Source organism: Delphinus delphis, chromosome 10 (genome assembly GCF_949987515.2).
Source record: "Delphinus delphis chromosome 10, mDelDel1.2, whole genome shotgun sequence".
In the NCBI taxonomy this organism is placed as follows: Eukaryota; Metazoa; Chordata; class Mammalia; order Artiodactyla; family Delphinidae; genus Delphinus; species Delphinus delphis.
This window is the reverse complement of record NC_082692.2, coordinates 73,438,741-73,461,849: the sequence shown is the minus strand read 5'-3', so window position 1 is coordinate 73,461,849 and position 23,109 is coordinate 73,438,741. Positions and strand designations below refer to the sequence as shown.

The following is a 23,109-nucleotide window of genomic DNA, read 5'->3' as shown; positions in this document are numbered from 1 at the left end:
TCCTAGATGTCACTTCCTCCAGGAAGTCTTCTCTGACAGCCCCCCAGACCAGGAGACCTCCTGAAGGAACCCCACCAGAGCACCTGTCCCACTGCCCCATAGCCATCCATGGACTTGTCCCTTCCCCCTTACGCTTGTGTTTCTAGAAGGGGAGAACCTTGTCGGCTCTCTTCTCTCTCCCTGCCCCCTGACCAGCATAGTGATGGCACAGAGGAGATTCTCAGGAAATATTGTAGGATGAATCACTGAGTTGAATTAAAAAAAAAAAAAAAAGTCACAGAAATCCCCAGATATCTCGGGAAGGGCTCAGACCTGCTCAGCTCATGGCAGTGTGGTGTCTCAGGTGTGTCTGTGAGAAGAGGGAGGCTTCGGCCACACCCAGTGTGTTTCCTCTGGTTCCTGCAGGCTGATGCTGTGGGGAGTTCCCAGCTCCTTCTCTACCAGGCAGTGCCCTCCACACTGAGAGGGCCCCACTGCAGGGAACAGGGATCTGGTGCGCCACCCCCGAGATACAGCGGGGAGAAGCCTGAGCCCTCTCGTCACCCGGAACAAGTGCTGCCCTCGCTTCACTAGTGCTGCCCCGGGTAAGGCATCGCAGAAGAGCTGCACAGATGCTCATATCTACCATCCCTGCCCCCAAAGTTCATGTGCTCAAATGAAGGAAAACTTGGGCCTTCAGTGGCATGTAATTGTTGTCCCTGAAGCCAGGACATTTTCTTGGGGTAGAATCATCCTTTGTGGTCGGAAACGATGCTTGATATGATTTCAGTTTTCTTAAATTTACCGAGGCTTGATTTGTGACCCAAGATGCGATCTACCCTGGAGAACATTCATCCTTTGAATTCAAATTAAAATACCTTTTTTTAAATTAATTTTTATTGGAGCATAGTTGCTTTCCAATGTCGTGTTAGTCTCCACTGTACAGCAAAATGAAGCAGCCATACATATACATATATCCCCTCCCTTCTGCACTTCCTTCCCGTTCAGGTCACCACAGTGCATTAAGTAGAGTTCCCTGTGCTGTACGGTAGGTTCTCAATACGTACTTTTCCACAAGTGAAGTCTTATTCCTACACACACGAAACTCCTCCACGCCCGTTGCCCTTCCTCTTTGGGGCGCCGGAGTGCGGGTCAGCCTCGGACCCACCCGCCGCAGTGCCCAGTGTTTTCACCCTCTGCTGTTTGCTGTCAGTGGTGTGAATCCCAGCTCTGCTGCCACAGCTGGGAGACCGTGGGCATGTTACTCACCCTCCTCAAGCCTCAGCTTGCTCCTCTGAGACGTGGAGACAGCAGTGTATCCCTCTCATCGGGTTGCTGTGTGCATTTGGCGAGATAGGTGTGTAAATTCTCACCCTGTGCGGTAAGCACTCAGTAAATGGTAGCTCTTTTTATTATTTTATTTATAATTTATTTATTACAAGCTCAAACAAGTCTTGCTCATGAGATCACCCAGAAAACAGTCTGATCCATCTCTCCTGATAGAGGTTCAGGGAGGGGATCCCGGGGCCTGGGGTTGCAATGAAGAGAACTCAGGAAAACATCTCCCAGGAAGAGGTGGAGGTGTGGCTAGATGAAGGCTCCGCCTCCTGGGCTTGGGATCACGCATGTCGTTGCCCCCAGGCAGCGGTAACATGACGGTCAGGGGGTCTCGCACACAGGTGAGAAGGCCTGGTGGGGGAGGAGAGGCAGAGACCACGCCCACACCCAGGCCACCCACGGGCCAGGCTACTTCTTCGGGAGAGCCTTTGGTCAGAAGCGGGGAGAAGGGTGATGCTGTGGGAAGGCAGGGGGCCCAGGACTGGAAAACCCAAGGGGAGGGAAGGACAGATCAATTTTGTGCTGTGTTGAGCCAGTTTCCTCAGAGGTAGACCCTAAGAAAAAGACACTAGAGAAAGTAGCTTATCTGGGACGTGACTCCAGATGGCCCTGGCAGGGAGCTGGGGAAGTGAGACAGGAAGGGAAGGACACTGTAGAGGGTGTCGTATCCAACAGGCTGCTGTGGGTGAATGAAGCCCAATGCCCCTGCAGGACTCTGGGCAGCAGAGCGGGGCACACCTCAGGGCTGACCTGCTGTACCAGTCAGCTTGGGCTGCATAACCAAGTACACAGGCGGGGTGGCTGAAACCACCGGAATGCATTGTCTCCCGTCCTGGGCTGGAAGCCTGAGATCGAGGTGTCAGCAAGGCCAGTCTTCCTTGGAAGGTACTGAGCAGAGAGCAAGGAGCCTCTCTCTAGCTTCTGATAGTTCCATAGCTTGCGGCAGGGTAGCTCCTGTCTTTCCATGACATTCTCTGTGTGTGTCTCTGTGTTCAAATGTCCCCTTTTTAGAAGGACACCAGTCATATTGGATCAGGGCCCACCCTACTGACCTCGCTTTAACTAATTACACCTGCAACCCATTTCCAAGTCCGTTCATATTCTGAGGTACGGCGGGTGGTTAGTACTTCATATGAATTTGCGGGGACATAATTCCATCACCCGTCTAGGAATGAGCAAGCTAAAGTATTATCCTCACACTCTCAACCATACTAGCTGAGGACTGTTCCTGAGGGCAGGAACTCCCTGGCTCTCCCAGCCTGCCCCCGGATGAGCCAAGAGAAAGCCCTCAGGTGGGGTGTCACAGGATCTTGTGATAGAACACGAAGAGTATGTCCTAGAATGGTGAGTGTCTGCTATTTTCTACTCCAGGAACCCTGTAAGAGAGGAGTGGAAATAGATTGCTTCTGCCTAAGGTGCTACATTGAAAAGGTACTGAGGCCAAGACCATGATTGATTGTTGATGTCTGCCGTGGGCAGTGGAGTACCAAGAGGCAGCATGCATGCCATGTGTTTGCCATTTCTTCTGCCAGGTATAACTAAATGGGTTTTTTCCTGCTTTGTAGGAACTAAGGATCTGGAATTTGAGCAGGACAGGCATGCCTCATTTTATTATGCTTTGCCTCATTGGGCTTTTCAGATACGGCATTTTTTACAAATTGAAGGTTTGTGGGAATCCAGTGTCAAGCAAGTCTATCGGTGCCAGTTTTCCAAAAGCATTTACTCACTTCGTGTGTCACATTTTGGTAATTCTTGAAATACTTCAAACATTTGCCTTATTACTATATGTTTCTGTGATCAGTGATCTATGATGTTACTGTTACAATAAGATTTCGACTTGTTGAAGGCTCAGATGATGGTTAGCATTTTTTAGCAATAGAGCATTTTTTAATTAGGATACGTACCTTGTTTATTTAGACACAATGCCATCGCACACTTAATAGACTACAATATGGTGTAAATACAACTTTAATATGTACTCGCGAACGAAAAATTTTGTGTGACTCGCTTTACTCCAGTATTCGCTTTATTGCGGTGGTCTGGAACTGAACCCACTATATCCCCCAGGTGTGCCTGTAATTTGAGGTGTGGCTCTGGGCAGACAGGAAGAAGCCTGATTGCCAGGAGGTGCTGGAAGAGCTGAAGGACTAAAGCTACCGAAAGCTCAGACATAAAGCTCCAGCCGGTGCTCATTGCAACCTGATTTCTCCAAGCTCTTTATCTGGCCTCAAGTTCACACCCCCTTAGAAATGCCCTGGTAAACAGACCTCGAAGTTGACCTGTGGCCAATGCCCACAACAGGCAAGGTGCCGAGCATGTTCACAGAGCTCAGTGATGAGGTTGGCAAGGTCACCCTCATGTCAAGCCTCAGATCATTCAAGGCCATATAAGCCACGTGAAATACTTTGGCCTTTATCCTGAGCTCAACAGGGACCATAGACCACTTAATCAGGGGAAATACCCACTTATTTCTCCATCAGAGTGCATTCCTCAGCCTTCCCAGCCTGGAGAGAAAGTAACCCTTTCTTCATCTGTCTGTACTCTGGGACAGGTCAAGGTTGAGCTGAAAGGCTCAGAAAACAGGAAACAGGCTCCAGGAAACAGGAAGATGCTGACATCCCAGCTCCTGTAGGGTCATTAAGAAATATCACAAACAAGCTGGCAGAAAGATGCTGTGATGGGATTTTGGTTCCACAGAAACAGTATACATCCGTAAAGGAATCCTGCCATGGTGGTATGCCAGCAGGAAGCAGCAGGGCGAATGGGGCCTGCCCACAGGGAGGAGACCGGGCGGATGCTGTCAGAGCAGCAAACCCCTTCTAGACAGGTGGCCTCCCTACCTGGCATCCTTTTCAGGACAGGTAGATAGCATCGCCCACATTTTATAAAGGAGGAAGCCAAGGCCCAGAGGCGTGTGCCCCAAAACACACAACTGGTAAGTGACAAACCCAGGCCTGTCTAATCCCCAAATCTATCCTCTTTCCTGACTTCACATGCTTTTTGCTGCCTGACTCTTTTAAGACCAAGACCACATGTACTGCCCCTGCTGCTCAGCCTTTGCATTTGCATCTTCCTGTGGGACTTGTCTGTAATAGGAGGTGATGTGTTGCAGTGGCTGAGAAAGGGACTCCAGCAGCCCCAGAATTACAGACATTGAGCTTAGCATCATCAAGGAGAAAAGTGCCTCCGTATCCCCAGTTCCCATAGATCCATCCCAGGAAAAATTCTGATTGGCCTTGCTTGGGTCACCTGCTCCCTCCTGAACCAATCACAAGGAATCACAGTGCTCTGATTGGTTAGCCCATTTTGACAGGTTGGGGTACCATGAAGGGAGTTCTCCCATTCAAGACCACAGGTACATGTTTAATCTTGATTTGGAGGGTCAGGGAAAACTTTCCAGGGGAAGTGACTTCTACACTGAGACTTGAAGGGTGAGTTGGACTGTTCCAGGCAAAGAGGCAGAGGAGCAGTGTTCACACAGAGGGACTAGCAATACCAAAGGCCCAGGGATGCTCCAGGGCACATCGTGCTCACAGCAGTATCTCCATTCCTAGAGCATGCACAGCCTGCCTCCCAACCAGCGCTCAGAGAATGCTTCAGGAATACAATCCACCATTGCTGTGTGACCTTAGACAAATCACTTGCCCTCCCTGAACTTCAGCTTCCTTCTCTACCTGGTGCTTTCATCTTCCTAACCTTCCAGGACTATGCAGGAATCCAATTCATTCAGTCCTCAAATATCTACCAAGCACCTCCTCAGCGCTCAGCGCTGTACCAAGCCTGCAGAAGACAAGGCCTGCTGTGGAAAAGCAAAGTGTGCCTGGGGCTAACGCACAGGGCCAGACCTGAAGCCAGAAATCAGAAGTGGTCCAGGGGGAAGGACAGGAAAAATGGAGAGGCTCATGGACAGTGAGGGTGGACCATGGGCTCTCTGGTCAGGTCGGAGTGGGGCAGTTTTCAGCCATTCGTGCCTTCCACTTCCTACCTCCCCACCTCCATCTCCTACTTCCCACCCTCCCCCCTCCCCCCTCCACCTACCTTGTGACCCAGTTCTGCCCTGGGGCCACCGAGTCTGTGCCCGGGCCAGTCAAGCCAGCAGGCGGGGCAGCAGGATATTTCTTCCTGTGCCTTTGCCTCACAATTTCGTAACCTGAATAACAGGTTGAAGTAACCCCAGAAACAAGGAGGAAGGAAACTGTTTGGGGTTTGGGTAGCTGCAGAGAGAATTGTTGCCTCACCTGCATACCTGTCCCAGGTGCCTTTCTCCCTCCTGCCCCACCTTCAGATCCAGCTCCAGAGCCCCCGCTGGCTGCCAGGGTGAGCGGGCTGGGGACTCAGGAGCGCAGCGAGCTCTGCAAGGGCTGAGGGGGTCACCGGGACTTGGCCAGAAGAGCCCTCACCGCCCCCGCCCCTAAAGCCAGGAGCCCTGCTTGGCAAGGGCACCACGCGAGAGGCTAGCCCCCTGCCCGGGTATGTGTCCCCATCCTGTCTCTCTACTCCCTCTCTCTGAAGCCAGGTGTAAGCCTGTCCTGAGGACTTGTTCTCTGTCCCTCTCGTCCTCCGTTCCTGTCTCTCTGCTCTGTCTTCTTTCTCTCTTTCTGTCTCTGTACCTCTGCCATGTGCCTCTCCCCCTTGTCCTTGTTTTTGTCTCTCTAGTCTCTGTCTCCGTGACACTCTCTCCATGAATATCCATGTCTGTCCGTTCATCTGTCACACCCTGTGCCTGTCTTTCCATCCTGTTCCGCTCCCGGGTCTCCTGGCTTCTCCTCACATGGGGGACCCCACAGGATATCCTTTAAGCCTCATCCAGAGGCCTGGGCTCCTGGACTACCGTAGGTCACATCCTGAGAACATTCAAGAGCACAGTATATTTTTGTATCTAAAAAAAGGTTGGTAACACGAATTTCAGAAATTTAAAGTTCTACAAAATCCCTGTGGGTGGGGCCAGGTGATAGCTCAGCTTCCTCCCCTGGAAGGTCCTAGACGGGGAGGGCCAGGGTGGATGGGGGGATTTTCATCCTTCTCAGATAGAAAAGTGGGTTTGCCTTTGCTGTTGCTGTTGTTGAAACACCGAGGACTGACCCAGCCCGACTGCCTCGGTGCCAGGTGTTGTCCAGGTCTTCTGTCTCCTGTCTGGATCCTCGGCCGTTGGGCTTTGGACACAATGTCTGCTGAGATGGATTCTCAGGATAAAGAGGATTCTGGGGTGGAGAGCTGGAAGAGTGGTGGAAGCAAGTCCCTGCAGTCAGAGACCCTCCAGATGGCTACGGGGGGTGGGGTCTGAGACCCGGGCCGGCGACCATGAGCCCCGCCCTCCCCTCTTCGGAGACTCCAGAGACCTCCTGAGGGTTTTCAGCGCTGCCAAGTCACTGGTACCTGCGGGTGGCACAGCGGAGCGGTGGGACTGAGGCTGACCCTACCCCGGCCCAGGACTCAGGAAGGGGGGAAACTTCGGTTTCAACTCTCCTCCGAGACAAAAGACACTGGCAGGGCTTCCCTGTGGGGATTGGGCAGCCAAGACTTGCATCCAAATTCTGCCCCTGACCCTTGCAAGCTGAATGCCTGTGGGCCTAACAGTGGTGAGTCTTAGCTTACTTACCCCTAAAGTGGGGAGCTATGAGGATTAAAGGTGATAGTGCATGTATGGCACCTGGCGCAAGCTCACCTGTGCTATGTGGGTCCCTATTACTCTTAATTTTGGTCCATCAGCAAAGATCACTTGAGCTTCTGCTCCCTAACGGTTTCACGGGGGCTGGCCAGCTCAATGTCTCTCAGCTGGCTGGAGGACAGAACGATGGATAGATGCATGGGTAGATGGATGGATGGATGGATGGTTGGATGGATGGATGGATGGACGGACAGACAGACAGACGGACAAGTGGATGGATAGATGGACAAATGGATGGATGGATGGACAGATGGATGGATACATGAATGGATGAGTGAATAAATCAATCCTCCAGGGACAGTGGCTGGTAGACTGCATCTTCCTCTGCTTCCTAATCTCTGCATTCAAAAAAGGCATGTTGAACTGAATACAGAATTACAGGGGCAAAAGTGAAGCAGAGGTGGGAGCAGAGAAGGAACAGATGATGGCAGACGATGGGGAACAAAACTGAAAGGACTGCGATCCCCTCAGTTTTAGGTACCCTTTCCTCATCTTCAGTCTTGTTCACTTTCAGACCCTAGATACCAGTTTCCCATTTTATTTTCTTCTCTCCACAGGAACACTGACCCCAAGCCACTCTTCACCTGGACACAATGAGAGTGTCAGGTAGGGCCAGGCTCTGAGGATTCTAAGCCTCAAGGTTGAGATCTGAAACTGGTTTTGGAAACCATTTTCTGCCAGCAGTGTCTGCCCATCCTGGACTCAGAGGTTACTTGGCTTTATTTGTTCTCAACTGGTCAGGCCAGAATTCCAGGAGGAAACCAATACAGGGAGAGCTTGGAAGAGTATAAGAGGTGACTTCCTGCCTCAAGGCTGAAGGACTACAGAAACTTCAGCACCATGGCCCCACCTGGGTGGGATCATGGAGGTTCATCCTATCTTGGAAACACTTCACTGTGGTTGGCTATTACAGACAAAATATTTGCCTCAAGGAGGGCTATTCTAGAATCCTCAAACCACAGGGCTGGGCACAAGGAGAGGCCTTTGCCTTTTGGTCTGCACCCTCATACTGTACCCTCTTTGTACAGGTAGGGAAACTGAGGCACCAAATAGGAAACTGACACAATCCATTTATATTTTCAAACACCAGGAGAAAGGTGAGAGCGAGTTTTATTTATTTATTTTTATTGAAGTATAGTTGATTTACAATGTTGTGTCAATTTCTGCTGTACAGCAACATGATTCAGTTATACATATATCCATTCTTTTTTATATTCTTTTCCATTGTGATTTATCACAGGATATTAAATATAGTTCCCTGAAGAGCATGAATTTTTTTTTTTTAAGATTTATTTATTTGGTTGCACTGGGTCTTAGTTGCGGCTTGCAGGCTCCTTAGTTGAGGCTCACCAGCTCCTTAGTTGCAGCATGCATGTGGGATCTAGTTCCCCGACCAGGGATCGAACCAGGGCCCCCTGCATTGGGAGTGTGGAGTCTTATCCACTGCACCACCAGGGAAGTCCCAAGCACGAGTTTTAGAGTCAGCTTACTTCCCTGGGTTCAGGTCCCCCCTGTCACTTACTAGCCTAGTGACCAGCTCTCCCAGCTGCAGTTTCCTCATCTGTACAATGGGGGTAATCAGTAGCGTACAACACAGAGGGTTACTTCCAGGATGAACTGAAATAATGTGTGTAAATGCCGTTCGCCCAGCACCCGACACAAAATGAGTGCTGTATAATGTGAGCCGATGCCCTAGAAGACGAGGACCCCACAGACCTGACCCCACCCCATGGGATCCAGGGGGCCTTCTCCCCCACCGCAGTAGCTTGAGGCCAGCAGGAGGCCACAGCTGAATTCAGGGCTGAGGAGCAAGGGTGGTGCAGAGAGGGAGGTCACACGAGATCCGGCGTGTTTAGGGTGGTATGGCCATAGATGGAGAGGGAGTTCAGGCAAGGAGCAAGGGAACTTGGCCTGATGGTTACATTTGACTCCCAAGGCTGTGGGACCACCAGAGTCCTTGAGGCGGGAGGAGTGGTACAGCCTTCCCGGAAGAGTGAGGAAAGGGAGAGCGGCCGGGGGCTCTGGTGGTCCATCATTTGTTTGGAGTTGCTCCTCAGTGATGCATGGGGGCATAGGGAGCAATATGGCTGTGAGGCAGGGGAGGCCACGTTGGCTAGGCTGGTGTGTGTTCCTACAGAGAGCACTGTGTGCTATTTGCGGTGGCTTTCAGGGGGAGTGGATGGCAAATACAGGAGACCAACCCCACCCCGCAAGCCACCCTGGAGGCTGCCTAGTGGTGACAACTGTAACATCCTTCCCAACAAGCCATGGGCTCAGCATCAAGGGCATCACCCTGTCCACTCTGTGACTGAGGAACTCCAGCTCAGAGGTGCTGAGCCCCTGCCCGCGGTCACACAGTGGCAGGTGGCCGCCCTGAGCCTTCCTGCCTCCAACGCCGGGGCTCACCTGCCTCCTGCTCTCCTGCCGCAGTTCTCAGGCCTCCCCTCAGCATGCTGATTCCCAGGCCTCACCCCAGAGATGCTCTCTGGAGCGCTAAGTGGAACCCAGGAAGGTGCATTTCTAACCCTCCCTCCCAGCAGCCCTACTTTGGGGAACACTGCCATGCAGCATGGTCATCACGTAGGCTCACGCTAGGCCCGCCATGCAGGCCGTGGACTGGTCCACAGTGTGGGCAGGGTCCGGACCTACAGGATGTGGTCTCACTGAGGGGATTTGGGAAGGACCCACATGTAGTCTTGCTGCCTGGCCTTGCAATGTGGTCTGGTGCTGTGGTCTCATGGCAGCATCTCCTTGCTCTGCAGGTCTGCTTCACCTCCTGGCCCTCATTTTTGGCCTGGTCACCACATGGGTCTTCGTCCGCAGATATATCAACTTCAACATGAAAACCATCCTCCTGGGTGAGTGGAGCTCGCTACTGGGGCAAGGCCTATGGACCAGGGCTAGGGGCCAAGGATCTATTCCATCCCTGGGTGACCCAGGAGGTGGCCAGCCATGGCAAGGTGAGGACTGCCCTTGGGACCCGAGGCGTTCGGGGTGGGAGAAGAGGAACCCCCAGGCTGTCCGGAAGGCTGGGAGCCCATGGAGGCCAGAGAAGTGTCCCAAGGCCCTGGCCAGAACATATGCCTGCATCAAGGGCCATTTTGGAAACATGACCCAAGAAGGAAGGACAGAGGGAAGAAGAAAAGAAGGGAGGGAGAAAACTTCCCGGGCCTTGAGTGCCTTCCACCTGTACTTGCTGTTCCCTCAGCCTGGAACCCTCTTCACTCAGACCTCCCTGTGGCCAGCCCCTTCTCAGCCTTCAAGCCTCTGCTCAAATGTTACCGCCTCAGAGAGGCCTTCCTTTACCACCCCAGCTATACTTGCAACCGCTTTTCTTAGTTTAGAGTCTTTCATGTCAGCCTATTCCCTTCAGAACATCATTATCACCCATCATTAGGTTGTTTATTTATTTGTTTACTTGGTTGTTGCCCAACCCCATCCCATAGAATGTGAGCTTCCTGAGGGCAGAATTTTGCCTTGTGTACATCCATCTCTCTAGCGCCTCAGAGCAGATGCTCAGGAGACATTTGATAAGTGAAAGAAAGAGGGATGGATTGGTGGATGGCTAGATGGATGATGGGTGGATGGGTGGATGATGGGTGGATAGGTGGATGATGGGTGGATGGATGGATGATGGGTGGATGGGTGGATGATGGGTGGATAGGTGGATGATGGGTGGATGGATGGATGATGGGTGGATAGGTGGATGATGGGTGATGGATGGATGATGGGAGGATAGGTGGATGATGGGTGGATGGATGGTGGATGGGTAGATAGGTGGATGATGGGTGGATGGATGGATGATGGGTAGATAGGTGGATGATGGGTGGATAGATGGATGATGGGTGGATGGATGGATGATGGGTGGATAGATGGATGATGGGAGGATAGGTGGATGATGGGTAGATAGGTGGATGATGGGTGGATAGGTGGATGATGAGTGGATGGATGGATGATGGGTGGATGGATGGATGACGGGTGGATAGGTGGATGATGGGTGGATAGGTGGATGATGGGTGGATAGGTGGATGATGGGTGGATGGATGGATGATGGGTAGATAGGTGGATGATGGGTGGATGGATGGATGATGGGTGGATAGGTGGATGATGGGTGGATGGATGGATGATGGTGGATAGGTGGATGATGGGTGGATAGGTGGATGATGGGTGGATAGGTGGATGATGGGTGGATGGATGGATGATGGGTGGATAGGTGGATGATGGGTGGATAGGTGGATGATGGGTGGATGGATGGATGACGAGTAGATAGGTGGATGATGGGTGGATAGGTGGATGATGGGTAGATAGGTGGATGATGGGTGGATGGATGGATGATGGGTGGATGGATGGATGACGGGTAGATAGGTGGATGATGGGTGGATAGGTGGATGATGGGTGGATGGATGGATGATGGGTGGATGGATGGATGATGGGTGGATAGGTGGATGATGGGTGAATGGATGGATGATGGGTAGATAGGTGGATGATGGGTAGATAGGTGGATGATGGGTGGATGGATGGATGATGGGTGGATGGATGGATGACGGGTAGATAGGTGGATGATGGGTGGATGGATGGTGGATGGATGATGGATGCTAGCTGCTCTACATGCATGGTCTCATTTAATCTGCACAAATGACCTAGGGGGTGATTCATGGTATGTTTGTGGAGTGGACTCATGCATGACCTCATGTTGTGGTTTTATGTGTGGTCCGAGAAAAAGAGAAGCTCAGGGAAATTGAGAAACTTACCCAGATGTCCCTTGTAGATGTCAGAACGGGAATGAGAACACAGGTCTCCCAGATCCAAATCCTTTCAAAGGAAGGAGAGAAAGGGAAGGAATTTCTACCTCTGGATTCGTCCTCCTTAAAGACCAAGAACCACCTCCATCAACATAATCAAACATAATAACCTCTAGTGGCCCAGACCAGCTCATGGCTTCACAGCAGTGAGAAGCCAATCACCCTGCCTTTAACACAAACTCCCCACAGTGGAATCTCAGAGGGCCCTTACCTCATGTGCTTCTTGTCGAGCATGGCCCGCGCCCAGGTCAGGATGATTCACGTGGATACATATCTCAGGCCCTACTTTTACAGACTAGAGATTGACTTGGCTGTGCTGCTGGACTCGGAGGAGGTGTGCCAGATGAGCACAGGAGGCTCAGAGCCGGAGGCGAGCTCAGGAGTGAGCTCTAGAGCAGAGAGCCTCAGCTTGGGGTGGCAGAGGGGAGGAATTGAAGGGAGCCCCCAGATGTTTCCCTCTCAGAACTCAACCACCTGGGGTTTGACAAATCAACACTCCCCCCAGCGATCATCAAGCAACTGTTCTGTGTGAGGTCCCAAAGACCCCAGAACGAGGAACACGTGGCCCCAGCTCCAGGCACGTGAGTTAGTTCACATGTCTGGCGTACGTTGTCACATGCAGCTTGCCTTCCAACTCCTATTGCTGACAGTCCTTCAGCTCGACCATCTCCCACCTCCTCTCCCTCCTCCAGTCAGTAACTCTTCTTGCCTGTTCACTCGATGCCAGCCCCTGTATGCCAGCTGTTGTACTGTACTACTGTACTTTGCAAGGTACTGTACTGTAAGACTAAAAATGTTTTCTTTATTTTTTGTGGGTTTTTTTAATGTATTATTTGAGTGAAAAGTATTATAAACCTATTACAGTACAGTACTGTATAGCTGATTGTGTTGGGTACCTGGGCTAACTTTGTTGGACGTACGAACAGATTGGACTTAGGAATGTGCTCTCGGAATGGAACTCATTCATATGTAGGGGACATACTGTATAGAATATACAAAAATGGAAGTGCATTAACATGACCCGAGTCTTGCAAAATGCTTACAGTGGCAGGAAATGTAACCAGTGGGAAAAGCAGCCATCCAAAACCACTAGTGCTCAGGCACGGAAAGGGGAACCTTCATTTACTTCAAACATTCCTGACCTGGTTGCATGCACCCACCTGATGACTTAATGCATTAATATGGAAGCACATATATTACTACAGCACAGAATGTTCTAATGTTTTTATTATTATCTTGATACATAGTTGGTTTCCTTTTTAATCCAATCTATTTTATTTTATGCATTTAATAACTTGCCATCTGGTAGAGTAGGAAGTGCTGAGTGTCTCAAGAGAAGTGGGAATAAATTTACTGTAAGGGGAGTTCATAGGCTTTTCCAAATCACCAGAGGGGTCCATGGCACAGAAATCAGGTGATTAAGGAATTTCTGATTTACCTAATAAATTGGGCAGGCTTCTTTCAGACGGGAGTGACAAACCCAACTGTAAGCGGTTTAAGCAAAATGGGATGTCTTTTGAGTCAGGTCATTGGGAAGCCCATGGCATCAGACTTTAGGTGTGGCTGAATCTAGGGGCCCCGACAAAGGCCCCAGAGTCTGTCTCTGTGTCCCTGGGCTCTGCTCCTTGCTGTTTAACCTCATTCCATGGGCAGCTTTCTCTCCCAGGCAGGCATGGTGGCTACCAGCTCTCTGGATGTTCACCTTGCAGCTCAGCTGCAAGATGCTTCTCTCTCCCCCAGGGCCACATATCAACCCCTAGAAGGGCTCCGTCTCCAGACGAATGTAACGCTATAACTGGCTCAGCCTGGGACACGTGATACCCCTCGGGCCTTGGAGGCAAGGGTAGGGGGACAGCTTCTCAAGGACCAAACGGAAAGTGTGTCAGTGTGGGTGTCCCCCAAAAAGGAGCATTCCCCCGCTCCCCACTGGCATTTCTGTGTCCCCTGGGGGCCGTGTCCTCTAGGACTTAGCACTCAGCTGGTGGGAGACCGGATGTAGAACTGCAGAAATAAGCAGGACGCGGCACAGCTAAGACGTGAAACCTGTTCAGATGTTCGGAGCTGCGGGAGTCGGGAAGGGATGCTCCGGGCCCGAAAAGTGACAGCCACACCATCCTGTCCTTCCCGGGGGCCAGGGCTCTCGGCGCCTCTCACTGGCTCTTCTCCACAGCCGGCGAGAGTGGGTGTGATGGCCCCCACTGCGCAGGCGAGGAGGCCGAGCCCCAGAGGAGAAAACTCACACGTGGTCACACACGGTCAGGCTCCAAGTCCAGTGGGCCTCACAACAGAGGTCTGCTTCTTTTTAACCATGAGAGAGTCCTCTGTGTGCGTGCGTGTGTGTGCACGTGCACGCACATGTGTGTCTATGCACGTGTGTAAGTGTATGTGCATATGTCTGTGTGCATGTGTGCACGCTTTGTGTGTATGGGCATGTGTGTGTGTGTGTGTGTTTGCGCGTGAGAGAGAGAAGTGGTGACAGTGGCAAATTAGGGAGGACTTCCAGACCAGATGGGACTTTCAACTCATTTCAACCCCTGCCACGGGACAGGGACTGCGCCTGGCCAGGCCAACACCTCCCTGAATTCCCTTCTTCCCACTCCCCAGCCCTTAGGGTGAGGTGTTCCAGAGTCTCTAGTCCCAGCCCTGAAGGTTCTAGAAAAACCTTGGTTCCCAGAGTCTGCCCAGCTCACTCTTTCCATGGCCTGATGGTGCCTTCCAAAGCCCCCAGCCCTGTGGCCCCTTCTCAGCCATTCGGACTCATAGCGGGGACTCAACTGTCTCCCTTCCACAGCACCCCCAGCCTGCAGTCTGGACTGCACCCACCCTGCCCCCCTCTCTCATCCCCTGACCCAGCTGGGAGCCCCTAGGATGCAGGCTGTGCTTATTATCATTTCAGTGACCCCAGAATTGGCTTATGTTTCCTGCTCCAAAGTACCAGGGCCATCTTGAGCACCGCAGGGGCCCCCAGAGGCAAACAGAAGGGGCTGCTGATAGTCTAAGGGGGCAGAAGGGCCATATGTGCCAAGAGAGATGGGGCGACATGCCCTGGGCTCCAGGAGGGCCGCCTGCTTCCAATGGAAAGGGGTCAGGGAAGGCTTCAGGGAGGAGGCGGCTATTTAGCTGTGCCTTGTGGAGGAGAGACTGGCCTGTGCAAAGGCCTAGGGGCAGGTATGCTGGGGCTCCAGTGGAGAACTTGGCTGCTGAGTCAGGGACGCAAGTGTGGGGAGTGGAAAGAGCACCAGGAGAGCAGGAGTGCTGAGACGTCTGAACAGTGCAGAGAAGTACAGAGAAGGTGGAAGGAAGGGACAATTATGGTGATGATAATAGTAACAGTGATTGAGTGCCTACTGTGTGCCAGACACTGTATTCAGAACTTCACAGACATCTCATGCAATCCTCACCACAACCCTATGTGGATGCTATAAGTATCCCCATTTTGTAGATGAGGAAACTGAGGCTCAGAGAGGTGAAATCTCTTGGCCAAGGCAATGCAGCTGTAAGTGGCGGGGAGGCAGTCAACCTCCCCATCTAATCCAGAGCCCACCCTCTCAACACCTCCTTACAAGAGACAGCACCTCCGAGTCCCCCTTTCCACACCAACACGGTGGTGACTGAAGGGGGATGCAGCTCGGGGGGAGTGGGACTTCCCCTGACTGAAAAGGGCATGGAGGGGACTTCCCTGGCGGTCCAGTGGTTAAGACTCCATGTTCCCAATGCAGGGGGCGCGGGTTCAATCCCTGGTCAGGGAACTAGATCCCACACGCCACAACTAAAAAAGATCCCGCGTGCCGCAACTAAGACCCAGTGCACCCAAATAAATATTTAAAAAGAACAGAAAAGGGCATGGGAGCCCCTGTGCACTGTGGAATTACAGAGAGCAAAGACTGCACCAACACAAACCATTCACCCCACACCCTGAACCCTGTCTCACCGAAGCCTCCTGAGTCACACTGTGAAGTAGACACTGTCACACAGCATCTTGGTGCTGAACAAACACTCAGACGTCACCTGCTGGGGGGAAGGCAAATCCAAGCACACGTGCTGCCTCTCACCTTCACCGGTTCCCACAGTAGACATCACCAATCAATCCCAACACTCTTTCCCTCCAAGCCCACAGGTAGCCTCAAGGCTTTATCATTAAACCTTTAATAGTAGATCCGTTAACACTGAAGAGGAAAGCTGTTTGACAACCCTGATCTAAACCAACTCCCTCATTTTACAGTTGGCACTTTTAAGCGAAAGGGAGAGATTTCTGGCAAGTCACACAGCAGATTACTGAAGTCGCCCGAGTTCCCTGACGGCAACTCCCCTCCGGTGCTCAGTTCCATGCCCTGAGCAATAGCCTCTTGGGTTCCCAGAGGGGTTGGGCAGCTTAGGAAACCCCTGAAACCCAAACCCACAGAGCAAATCCCCTGCCTCCCAGTGACTGAGACCCCTGGGCCTCCTCCCCGCCTCATCCAGTAGCTTGACCGTGAAGGCTGAATGGTCAGAAAATCAATTTGGGAAAAGCTTGCTAAGCCGGCCTGTTGACATGGGGTTTATCCGACTCAGCCGCTGTTGATTAGGCTCTGGGCAAACTCCAGGGTGGTCCCCGAAGCCTGGCCCAGCCCCTCTGGCAAGGTGAAAACCTCTGGATTCGAAAGTAAACTGGGCTCTCTGGGGGGAGGGGGGCGGAGGTGGAGCCCCAAGGCTCATAGGAGAAGAAGACCCCTCCCAGCCTCACCCTCAACTAGCCACTCTGGGGTGGGGGGGTTCTGTCCAGAGGGAGGGGTAGGGCCGTCGGGTCCACATCTCCAGCCATCCCTCTCCTGAGCCACTAGGGGGTGTCTCCACTCCCGGCCCTCACTCTCTGGTGATGGTGTCCCAGTTGGAGCTCTGGTTACACCCACCAGGCCTGTATGCTGGCGCTCGGGGTGGGGAGCGAGAGCCTAGGATGGGCTTTCTGCTCAGATCCTCAGGGCCGCCCACTCCACCAGGGGAGCCCTGGTGCAGGCTGCATTCGCTCCTAAGTAGGGGCACCATCACCCACTCTGAGGCACCACAGGCTTGCCGAGCCTGGCACTAGTGGGCTGTGCCCCCCAGAGGGACGCTTTTTCCTGATTCCCATTAGGGCTCCCTCTAGGCCCTAATCACCCCCCCAGCTTGGGCTCAGACCCGCCCAAATGCTCTAGGTGTTCATTCAGTGAAGATTTATCGAGTGCCTCCTATATGGCAGGCACAGGAGTTATAGGGATGATTTAACAAGACAGTAAAGACAGAGGGCTTGCCACAGTGCCTAGCAGGCAGCAAGGCCCTGGCGTGTGCCAGCGTCTATTGGGAAGCCTGTGGGTTTGCTCCAAGCACTCTGGCGCGGCTCAGCCAGTCGCCTGGCGTGGGAGCTGAAGGAGAGAAAGGCTGCCTGATCACTGCTCTCCCTTTGCAGGTGAACTTTCTCTAATTCCCTGTTTACCCAGTTCTCCCTCCTGGCACCTTCTGAACTGTCAGGTGGTGTTAAAACAACATGCATGAATATAAGTTAGAACCTGCCAGGCTGAAAGCGTGGGTGACATTTCAGAGGCTGTGCTTGGGGGCGCATCTGCCTCTCCCGCCTTTCACAGGCCTCCAGAGTTCGCCCTGGGAGGGCCATGTGGAGAGGACGCAGGTCTTAATAGCAGCCACGATAATCAGAGGTCCCACATACTGAGTCCTCAGTGGGTTCCAGGGACCGTGCTAAGCCCCGGGAGGGAAGTTCCAGAACTACCTGCCTGGTCCCTTTGAATCTCAGGGTCTGACCCAAAGTAAGTGCTCCGGAAATGAGTGATAAGAAGAATAGCCAATAAGCCCTGAGCATTAACCTGAGTTCATTAATCCCGCACAAGAACCCAGTGGAGAAGTACCATCATTGGCCCATTTCACAGATGAAGGAGCAGATTTGCAAGGAGGTTGAAGACTTGCTCAAGGGAACCTGGCTGGTGAGAAGCGCTCCCACCCACCATGCTGGGCCCCCAGGAGCTTGTCAACAGGGGCCTCTGTGAGCTCAAAAGGCTGCCACGTCTCAAGAGAAAGCTCTCAAGAGAATCCCTTGTGACTCGGGTCATTAACCACCATTCACTGTTCTGCACACAGTCACTGAAGGTCTGCGGGCAGCCAGGAGCTGTGCCAGGGCTGGGGCTGTGACGGGAATCCCAGAAATGAACGCTGAGCGGTCAGACACGCAGCGTCCCGTGTCTTTGATGGGGTTGTTGGAAGCACTGTGGGAGCACAGAAAGGGGCAAATCCGCAGACCTAGGTGGTCAGGGAAGGCATCCCTGGGAGGAGGCCCCCTGTCCCTGCCCCTCTCCTCCTCCTGGGCCCCTTCCTTAGCTGCCGCCACCAAAGCTATTCTGTTCCGTCCGCAGCTTCGCACTCGGTGAAGACCAAGTGTGGCCTCAGCAAATCCTGCCCGGACAACTTCTTTGCGTTTAAAATCACCAGCGGGGCCGCCAACGTCGTGGGCCCCTCCGTGTGCTTTGAAGGCCAAATGTAAGTTTCTGGCGTTTCTTTTCTTTTCTTTCATTAATTCACTCATTAGCAAGTTCAGAGGCCTCAAGGGCGGGCCCTAGAGACCAGCCCACACCTTCGACATGCTTCCTTTTACTCTGGGTGGGTGGGTCACACATGATAATAATCCTAACATCTTGCAAATCGGCCAGCACCTTGCTAGACGCCTTACAGCATCGTCTCCCTCAATCCCCCAGCATTCCTGGAGGTGGAGTGATAATCCTCCCCTTTGTAAAAATGAGGAAACTGAGGCTCAGACAGTGTTACCCAGCTAACCCTTGGTAGAGCCAGGATTTGAACTCAGGTCTGTCTGATAGCCAAGCTGCTGGGTTTCCTATGACGGGGGATGTCTAAGGGGAATGTTCAAGATCAAGGTCCAGGCATCAAGGCCCAGATGCAGCAGGTGCCAGGGCTTCTACCCAGGTGCAGGAGAAAGACTATCTACCAGGCTTTCTAGGTAGTAAAGTCCCTGGGACAGCAAGTTCATCCTACGAAAGAAGCCAGAGACAGGTGGTTTAGTACGGATTCCGAACCTAGATCCAAATCATTTAGGCAAAACAAGGAAACCTACTGGTTCACGTACCCAAAAGGCCAGAGGCAGTGGGCTCCAGCACCAGCTGAATCCAGGGGTTCAGACCAAGTCATCGGGGCTCCCTCTCACACTACCTTCAGCTCTGCTTTCCTCTGTCATTAGATTCGGTTTTCTCTACTGAAAATGGACTTCCTCATGTGGTGAAGGAGGGAGGCCAGCAGCTGGGTTGACATAATAGCCCTGTCTAGGACCCCACTGGGAAGAGCTTTCCCATTTGAATTAACCCTGCAAAAGTCCCGGGGCTGGGGCTCATTGGCTGGCCTGGGTCACATGACCACACTGGCCCAATCACTGTGACCAGGGGCACAGGATACTGGCTTGTCCAGGCCTGGGAGAGAGGTCAGTGCTGAGAACCTCCTGGCCTGAGACGGAGAAGTACACTTTTCCCAGGGATACCAGAGGATGCTGGGCCGCAGTAACACAGCTGGGCTCCACTTGGGGATCCCAGACATGGCAGGACGGGACCAACTTTCTGGGCTCTGCCTTCCACCTAGCCTAGGGACATGGGCTGACCGTGCCTCCAGCACCTCCGAGCCCCAGGCAGGGACCCTCCCTCTTCCCTGGGCAGAGTGTTCTGGTCCCAACGTACTGTGAGAGACTCAGAGAATCCAGCCCACCGCTCGCTTCCAGGAGAAAACAGATGGCCCAAATAATTCCGTGTGTTTCCTGATGCTTCTAGAGTGTTCACTCCACACTCGGGACCAACTGTTGTATTTTGTTTTTCTTCTTTCTCTTCAGGATCATGAGTCCTGTGAAAAACAACGTGGGCAGAGGCCTGAACATCGCCCTGGTGAACGGTGAGTTGCCGATCCACCCCCCGCCGGCCCCCACCACGCTCTGAAGCCTGGCTGGCCTGTGGGAACAGGTCTAAAAGAGCTGGTCTGCCCTGCAGTCATGGCCAGGTCCCTGCCAGGTGCACCCATCTCAGGAGGATACGCTGCTCCTATGAAACGTGACCCTGTCTGGGCTTAAACCAACACACATGAAACCATAGGGGACAATGTGAGATTTCAAGCTGAGTGCACGCCTTCATTCACTCATTCGGCAAAGAGTGACAGCAGCTCCTGTGGGCCAGGCCCCGTATGGAGTTCTGGGGGTCACCTGTGAACTAGAAGGACAGACCATGGCTTGACAAGCCCCTGTGGGCGCCCATGAAGTTCACAAAAAAATCCGAAGGTGGTGAGCACATATGAAGGAAAAGGAAACACAGCTCTGGGCTCGGGACACAGAGCTGGCAGCAGAGGTAGTCGGGGGAGGAGGCTTCCAGAGGGAGGTGATGGTCAGCTGAGGCCTGAGGGATGGTAGGGGTTGACCAGGAGAAAAGAGGAAGGCTCCTTCCAGGCAGGGCAACACTGTGCAGGGCGCAGGGAAAGGAAGAAGGAGGAGAGGGGCTTGGGGGTCCACACAGGCTCTCTCTGGCTATAACATAAAAGCAGGGTGGTGAGAGGTGAGGCTGGGGGACCAGCAGGGCCAGAGGATGAGGGGCTAAGTGTCCTGCTAAGAAGTGTGGACCTGAAGCAGAGCAAAATAGGGAGCCTTGGAAAGGCTTTGAGCAGGGCCTTGGCCCAGCCCTGCCTTCCTGAAACCTCTTCTAGCTTGGAATAGGGAGGCTAGAGGCAGGGAGACCCAGGGAGGCCCACAGTCTCAGTAAGCCTGCATCTCCAGCAGATGATGAACAGGAAGCCAACTGCAGGCCAAGCCAGGAACAGGGACATGTTTCAGGAGGGGGTAGGTTACAGGGGCCGAGAAGGACCAGGTGGTGTGGCCCCAGCCAAGCCCCTCCTGTCTGCCTTCAGCTCTTACATCATCTGGGGAACAGGGGCTATTTGCCTGGATCTAAGAGCTATTCCTGGGACAAAGGTCAGGGCAGATGGAAAAAGGGCACAATGGACACTTGGGAGAAAAAGGGTTCAAGCTTGTGTGCAGTGTGACCACACAACCACACTTAGGAAGTGACAGGGTAGGATTGGAACCCTGGCCCTTTGCTCCTAGAGGACCCATTTCCCGTCTGCCAAGAAAGCCTGCTGCGTCAGGGGAGAGGTCAAAGCCTGGAACAAAGGAGGAGCGTTGCCGGACAGGGGTCAGAGGACAGCTCTGGCCAACTACCTGGGAGTCCAGGAAGGGTGTGGGCCAGGAGGGGCAGGAAGCTGAGGGGGGGCCGCTCCTCCTCCAGAGTCTAGAGGAGAGGGAGGCCTGAGTCCCCCTGCTGCTGGCCCCTTCCAGACGGTCTCAGAGCACCCCCAGCACGCCAGGCCCCAGGAGACTGTAGCAGCCTCACTTACATCAACGGTCCCACCCAGTCTCCACTCACCCCACAGTGGGAAGGGCAGGGAAGGGCTCCAGCTGCAGCCGACCGGGCTGAAACCTGCTGGGCTTCTCTTCCTCCAAATGGACCACCGTGGGAGAAAACGCCTGAATATTTCCCCAGGAGATGGGCTCAGACGGAGGCCTCCTTCCCCATCCCTCGCAAAGCCCAAAGATAAAAACAACCGCTGATGACACGGAGAGCTCATATTTATCGAGCACTTACTGCGTGCTAGCTATTCCACTGATCGTCATCACGATGCTAGAAGGCAGCGATGCTCAGTTTCCCTGTTCTCCAGGTAAAAAAATGGGGGCTCAGAGAGGCTGGGCAACGTGCCCAGGATACACAGCCAATAGAATCATCTAGATTTGAACCTGGCTCTGGCTGACTCCAGGTCTTAATCACTCAGCGAAACTACCCGCTAGACTAGAAATGTGTCCAAGCACATGCGCAGCGCCTACTGCATGCCAGCTGTGGAAAGTCTAACAAATCGCTCTCAGGGCCTCAGGGTCCTCATCTACATAACGAGCCAGAACAACAAAAGGATTGCTACTTCTCAACCTTTTAGAGGGCAGGGATTCCTTTGAGAAACTGTTCAAACTACACCTCCTCCGCCCCCTCCACCCCCCACCCCCGGTTCCAGAAAAATCTGCAAATGCACAGGATCACAAAAGTACTTTCACTGGCTTCAGAGATTCCTTCCCAAGAGCCCCAGGTAAAGTGTCTGGACGGGCTTGGACACTAGTGGTTCCAAGAATTCACGGGGGACTGCAGTGAGAGCCCGCTCCCACCCCGCAGGAGAGCTGCCACTCCCCAGGCCCCTGTCGCCACCCTCTTATCAAATCTACCAACTGAATTGGGGGAGGGGGCAGTGAAGGTGAAACTAGAGCCGCCATCCCCTCTGCAACACCCCCATCCAGTGGCCAAAGGTAAGAATTGCAATTTTCCTCCAGAACACCTGAGTCCCTGTAGGATTTGTACGCCTTGCAAAGCCCACCAAGGCAATCCAGATTACTGGACTCCGGACACTGAGTACACTTCAGCCCACTGAAAATCCCTTTGCCTTCAAGAGTTGGAGCACTCAAATTGCATATTTCCTATTTAGGTGAGAATAGTAATGATGGTTGTAGTTTTTTTAGTTACTATTTTATAGGTAAGATTTATCTCACATGCATATATTTTAAATACATCTCATTTAGTTCCCACAGCCCATGGTACAGATGCAAAAATTGAGGTCAAATGCTAAGTCGTGCATTAGGAAGTGGCAGGGCAGAACACAAACCCAGACTGGTTGGATTCCATTCAGTTCCAGAGACCTTGCACTGTTATGTGCTAGTACCTCTCAGATCAGCCCCATGGTTACTGGGCACCTAATTTAGTCCTACATGCTTTCTACAGGACCTAATTTTGTTCCACTATTATTCTATTCTATTTTTAGACCTTAGACTACAGAGTAGCCACTCTCCACAACATGAAAGACAGAATGACGTGCTACGGCAAATAATCGTTCTGCTCTCTTATCCCTTAGGAACCACAGGAAAGGTGATGACACAGAAATATTTCGACATGTACTCTGGAGGTAGGCACCACTGTTGGCACTGAAGTCGAGGGCGGGCTGAGCTCCTTCCTGTGGCAAGAGGCTATCTGGGTGCCGGGAGTTTGGCTCTTGTTTCCAGGGACCCAATCAGAAGGCGGCACAGTGTGGGGGGGGCCGTCCTGCCGCCTTTGAAACTCCTTTCTGCTGTCTTACTGCGCACTCCCTGATGCAGATCCTGAGGCAAGGATTCCAGTGCGGTGTTTATTTGGAAGGAGGTGATCTCAGGGAATGTCAGTAGGGAGTGGGGGAGTGAGCCGGGGAAAGGAAGGCAGCCAGTGCAGAGCGTTACGGAGCCACGATCGCTGCGGG

At 52.8% G+C, this 23,109-nt stretch overlaps 1 protein-coding gene across 1 annotated transcript in view; it reads left to right on the top strand.

The window, feature by feature from the left end:
• CFAP20DC (CFAP20 domain containing) overlaps nt 1-22,782 on the top strand; it is a 349,870-nt gene extending 327,088 nt beyond the window's left edge. Inside the window, exons 17-21 of the mRNA XM_060022783.1 lie at nt 7,543-7,591; nt 9,748-9,843; nt 18,165-18,288; nt 19,637-19,695; nt 22,732-22,782. Coding sequence (XP_059878766.1) covers nt 7,543-7,591; nt 9,748-9,843; nt 18,165-18,231 — 212 coding nt within the window. The 3' untranslated portion in view covers nt 18,232-18,288; nt 19,637-19,695; nt 22,732-22,782. The remainder of the gene's footprint in view (nt 1-7,542; nt 7,592-9,747; nt 9,844-18,164; nt 18,289-19,636; nt 19,696-22,731) is intronic.
• The last annotated feature ends 327 nt before the right edge of the window (nt 22,783-23,109 follow it).